A 5,799-nucleotide genomic window follows, 5' to 3' on the forward strand; every position below is an offset into this window, starting at 1 on the left:
CATCTCGTTTGCGCTTAGTGGGGATATCATTTGTTTATATAGACTCTCTTTTTTTTCTACTGTGTTATTGACTTGTTAATTGTTTACTCCATGTGTAACTCTGTGTTGTCTGTTCACACTGCTATGCTTTATCTTGGCCAGGTCGCAGTTGCAAATGAGAACTTGTTCTCAACTAGCCTACCTGGTTAAATAAAGTGAAATAAATAAATAAAATAATGAACATATCTTCTGCAGCAGAGGTAACTCTGGGTCTTCCTTTCCTGTGGTGGTCCTCATGAGAGACAGTTTCATCATAGTGCTTGATGGTTTTTGCGACTCCACTTGAAACTTTCAAAGTCCTTGACATTTTCCAGATTGACTGACCTTCATGTCTTAAAGTAATGATGTATTGTAATTTCTCATGTCTTATTTGAGCTGTTCTTGCCATAATATGGACTTGGTCTTTTGCCAAATAGGGCTATCTTCTGTATACCACCCCTACCTTGTCACAACGCAACTGATTGGCTCAAACGCATTAAGAAGGAAAGAAATTCCACAAATTAGGTTTTAACAAGGCACACCTGTTAATTGAAATGCATCCAGGTGACTACCTCATGAAGCTGGTTGAGAGAATGCCAAGAGTGTGCAAAGCTGTCATCAAGACAAATGGTGGCTACTTTGAAGAATCTGAAATATAAAATATAATATATTTTGATTTGTTTAACACTTGTTTGGTTACTACATTATTCCATATGTGTAATTTCATAGTTTTGACGTTTTCAATATTATTCTACAATGTAGAAAATAGTAAAAATAAATAAAAACCCTTGACTGAGTAGTTGTGTTCAAACTTTTGACTGGTACTGTACAGAGTGTGTTATGTTGGTTTTGTCTGTATGGAAAATATTGTTGGTTTTGTTTGCTATTGTTGGCTTGGTTTGTATGTAAAATGTTAAATAAATGAGTTACATTGGTAGGTAGGCCGCCGCGTAATAACAGTGTAGGTACACGTTATTTAATAGTAGCTTAGACATTTAACTATTCTGGTACATTTATCAGTCAGTGACGCCACTCTTTAATAGTCCTTCGTGCACAAGGCTACAGAGCACGGCCGGTTGTGGTGTCAACATGGGAAGAGCGTCAAAGTAGGGAGAGCAGGAAGTTAGCTAACAGGTAGTCATCGGTCGAAAAGGGGGAAGCCTCAAGCCTTATCTCCGTTATCTTCCATGGCAGGTTAGTGAATTTGAATAAATCTTTTGGGGCTTTTGCTTTGGTTATGTGTGAATCATGCGCAGCAGAGGGCAATCTGCCACTCACTATCGCCACCATGTCGCGTCGCCGCCAAGACCTGGTGGCTGGCTGTTGCTGACCTTCTCAATCTCAATAACAAATCAAGATAGTGTAGACTATTGGTCGTATTTTACTTGGTTATTTTTACCAACATTTGACCTACACTTATCACAAACACTGTAAATATGATTTACATTTGAGTAGACCTCGCAATAACATACATTAATATTCTGTATATGCCAATAGCAATTTGATACTTTGTACCAAGGGTTATGCGAGCAATGCTTCAACTAATGTTACCATGCATGCAACACTGTAACCAACGAGCGTAAATACAGAATGGAAACACTTTCTCTTTTGCATGGTGCATCTTCACTAACGCAGTGTGCCCCTTGCGTGGCAAGATCAATTCATGTTTCTAAAAAAGGGACACTAAACCTCTTAACCCTTATTTCCTCTTGAAGGACTAATGCCTACAACCATGGTTTACTGAATAGACTGTAGTGTAGACAGCCAACAGTGCTGTTCAGTGCCAAGTATTCAGAGTTACAATTAGACCTGCCTCTTTAATCTGACCTGTGACACTAGTTCAGTTAAAGCATGTAGGGGTGTGCGTTGTTCACTCTATTTGAGATTTATTTTAAACTGTAAAACCCTTACGCACCACTGCACTTTGTATACCAGGGTTGGCTGGCCTTCTCCTCTAGTCACTCGTAGGCTCAGTCACTGGTATACTTTTATTTACAAAGCCATTTTTGGTTGACTAACTTTTTATTTGGGCCTTTTTATTGTTCAGAAATGTGGTGGGTACTCTCTTCGTTCGCTGGACTTTATCCTGCTAACTGTTCCAAATGTCCGAACTGAATTTGGTAAAAGGGCTTTTATGTACTCTGCGCCATCGTCTTGGAACGCCTTACAAAATACTTTTAAACTGGAAGAACTTGTCCCGATTGCTATTTTTAAATCACTGATGAATGATCCTGAGACTGATTCCCTGACCTGTCAATGTTTTTAACTTGCTGTTTTTGATTTTGTTATACTGTTGTGAATTCTATGGTTTTTACCAGATTACTTGTAGTTTTTCATGTTGTTTGTCTGTAATGTTTGTAATGACTTGGTGCTGCCTATCTTGGCCAGGACGCTCTTGAAAAAGAGATTTTAAATCTCAATGAGCCCTTCCTGGTTAAATAAAGGTTAAATTAAATAAATAAAAAATTGTGTTGCAAGAGACCATTTATGTGCTTCTGAAACAAAAGTCCTATGTTTGCTATACATTGTAAAACTAAATAAATAAATAGTTTCATTAAAGTGTGTATTTATTTGTGCCTTATCTCCTGTATTCCCTAGCTCCCTGGTCATGCTCAGACGGCTACCATGTGCAGCTGCAGAGAGACTCCCAGTTCCTGTGTTCAGACCAGAGGATGCACACTGAGCTGGTGGACAAGCTGGTGCTGCAGCTCAACAGGACCTACCCTCAGATACTGACTGACAAGGAGGCCCAGAGGGTAAGTAGCCTAGTGAGTATGCTAACTGTCTGAAGGGATTGAGTACTTCACTACAGGGTGCACACAGCTTTACATCACCACTCTCACCAGGGAACCCTCACCATCCAGGCCTCTACTTTTTCAGCCACAAATGGTCATGCAATTTTCAATTATTCTGTTTTTGAAATGTGTTGTGTAGTATTTTGTGATTCTAGGGAATAATTGACAATAACAGTCAGGATGAAGTACTTATTATAGATCTATGAATGCACTATGGATAATTGGGCATAAGGCAGCGGTGTGGACACTTGTGATTGGATGCTTGTCTAATTCTGCTCCAGTTCAGGAACCTGAGTGTGCCCACTGTGGTGCGATTGGCTGAGCTGCTGGTGCACCTGCAGGGGAAGGGAGAGGTGGCGTGTCATGAGTTCTACAGGGGGCTTCAGATCCACGCCTATAATGTCTATTTCAACCTGCCTACCAGAGTCAGCCGCAGAAGAGGTACAGCACTGAGGAGATTTACTGATCTCTTGCTGTGTGTGTCCGTCTGTCTGTATACCGGTCGTTTCTCTCTCTCTCTTTCTCTGTGTGTTTCTATATCTGTCTCTTTCACTGTCAGTTTCCTATTTACAGATGTTTGCCAATTTGTGTGTCTGTGTGATGCTGTGGAGACTGACTAACAGTGTTCCGTGTGTCTCTGTTCTAGAGCCTGCAGACCCAATGGGGACTAACACTGTGGCCCGCCGCATGGAGAGATATGTACTTAATGACAGGGGTAAATCCAATATTATACTAGTGCTAACGATAACTAACGACTTGACTGGATACAAGTTGACAGTTCCTTCAGAATGCAAATGTTAGGGAACAACTGTATAGTATATTTCTTCTTCAAAGTTGAATGAATTTGACCTGTTTGGAATAGAATTTTGTGGAACTGTTGCTTCTTATGAGTAGGCTAAGCACTTTTTTTTTTTTTGCTCAGTCAAGCATCCAACCTAAGATTTGTTTTGCATCCATCCCTGTCACCTCCATAACCTCAGCTAAGCATCATGTGGCCATTTAGTAACCTCCATTCAGTGTGATCAGCCCCAGTTCTCTGCTTTTATAGGTCAGACCAGCTCACGTGTCACTCACACGCCCGCAAAACAACCTCTATCCTAATTCCTTTGAATACTTTGTTATGCTTACAGTAGGTCAATGAACAGTTCTAATGAACCAGCAACTACTGATCACATGGTCGAGGGAGATATATTTTCTTTAGAGGAAGCCATGGGTATAACATCACTCAGTATGATGATGCCTGCTTGTCTCTGTTTGTCTGTCTACCATGTTATGAGATTGTCTTACCATTTACACGGTCCAGTGCCCCCTCATCAAGACGATGCATACTATCTCTCCTCTCTCTCTGCAGGACCTCTGTTCTTCCTGAGTTGCTTTAGCCTTGCAGTGGGCTTAGCTCTGCTCTATTATTATGGAGGTAAGTCCTTCATTCAGGAAGAAAAGGTTTCTCATAGAATGATAAAAAATACCTTAGAAGTAGATGTTCACTGCGCAATGACGTGCACTGATTTGGTAATTATGGAAGGAAAAGAAGGTTGTGTCTTATATGTTTTAACATTTCATGCCCTTGTGTCACGATGTATTCACCCTCCCTCTCTCTCCACTTTTATTCCCCAATACTTTTATACTTGACCTGTCATGCTCTTGCTGTCATTCACGTTTATCCATTTTTATCCATTTCTTTCTTCCCGTCTCTCCATTCCTCCTCTCCTCTATTCCTCACTTCCTTTCCCTCTGTCTCTGTCCGACAGAGGGTAATTTGAGTGCTACTGGTCCATTTCTGAGCTTCTCAGTGCTGGGACTGGGCAGAGGGACCAGTGAGGTTCTCCTAGCCCACGCCAAGGACGGATCCAAAATTCAATAAGGCCATATTCAGTGGGAAATGCTAAAACAATTATCTTTGCAATGCCAAACATTTACCTGCATGGGGAACTAAAATGGTGCTATTTAAAAAATATATTTGTACATACTTGTAAGTAGTATTGTATTTCAACAGTACCCCTGCATTTTTAAATTCATTGAATATGTCTTTGTATAATCAGACATAGTGCCTCCGTGCTCTTTGTAAGAGTGTCATATAGGCTTTATTAAACATCACAGGGAATCAAAATGCCCTGGTTGACTTAATCTGAACCTTTAATTCTGGGCTAACTTGAAAGTCCTTAAATATTTCATTTGAAGTTCTACAGCTCAGTCCAAATGGAGGGCCTTTTTACTGAGGGAATGGATGACTTTTAAACATCAGGAGTGGAGGGAGACTGTAAGTCTGCACTGTACCCCAGTTTGAAGTGAAAGACTGAAAGCCTAACCAGTCTGTTGTTTGAATGTTGTCACTGTGTTGGCATACTACATTTACATGCTACAGTTTCTGAGTGTCCTTAGCAACACATCCATTTTCACCGCTCAGTGCCTTCTAACACTGTGATTGACAGTCAACAGCTTATTCACAGTCTCCAAGTCAACCTTACACTACCCCCTGCATGTCTTCACATGTAGTGGCACTGAGAGACTGACAATTACAGCTTGTTTCTATCCCATTGTTAACAGAGAACTGAGGAATATCACCATAATAAACTAACAGAATTATTATGTTGAATGTTGTTTTCTTTTGATGGGAAGAAATGTGAATGTGCTATAATACTGGAAAGTGTTTGGTTGCGTATTGATAGTTGCACCAGTTTAAGAGAAAAAAAAGTTGAAGCAAAGATCAGGCAAATTCCGTGACCCCACTCTCCGGGATGTCTCGGGGAGAGTGGGAAATGCAACAAAAACACATATCCAATTCACACATGCATATTAATACACACATGTACATGTGTGAAATAGGACAAATAAAGAATAACTATTCTATTTAAGAAATATACATTTCATAATTAGGAATGTAGAATGTTCTGGGAAAAAAACAAGAATAGACTAGTGCACATACCTGTACACACATGCTAAAACATTGCTAATGTTAGTAACAGCTGTCCTTTTAAACATTTCA

The 5,799-nt window shown here is 40.1% G+C and overlaps 1 protein-coding gene across 4 annotated transcripts; it reads left to right on the forward strand.

The window, feature by feature from the left end:
* The first annotated feature begins 1,040 nt into the window (after nucleotides 1-1,040).
* Nucleotides 1,041-5,406, forward strand: LOC109869116 (caspase recruitment domain-containing protein 19). 4 transcript variants are annotated; one of them, XM_020458986.2, is made up of 6 exons: nucleotides 1,041-1,212; nucleotides 2,617-2,786; nucleotides 3,095-3,254; nucleotides 3,460-3,528; nucleotides 4,165-4,230; nucleotides 4,565-5,406. In XM_020458986.2, the coding sequence occupies exons 1-6, from the start codon at nucleotides 1,206-1,208 to the stop codon at nucleotides 4,675-4,677; spliced, it is 585 nt and encodes a 194-aa protein (XP_020314575.1). In that variant the 5' UTR covers nucleotides 1,041-1,205; the 3' UTR covers nucleotides 4,678-5,406. The 4 variants fall into 4 exon arrangements, with proteins under 4 accessions (XP_020314575.1, XP_020314578.1, XP_020314576.1 ...); XM_020458987.2 differs by having other exon boundaries at nucleotides 1,046-1,212; nucleotides 2,617-2,774; XM_020458989.2 differs by lacking the exon at nucleotides 3,460-3,528 and having other exon boundaries at nucleotides 1,042-1,212.
* The last annotated feature ends 393 nt before the right edge of the window (nucleotides 5,407-5,799 follow it).

Source organism: Oncorhynchus kisutch, linkage group LG24 (assembly GCF_002021735.2).
Source record: "Oncorhynchus kisutch isolate 150728-3 linkage group LG24, Okis_V2, whole genome shotgun sequence".
Classification (NCBI taxonomy): domain Eukaryota; kingdom Metazoa; phylum Chordata; class Actinopteri; order Salmoniformes; family Salmonidae; genus Oncorhynchus; species Oncorhynchus kisutch.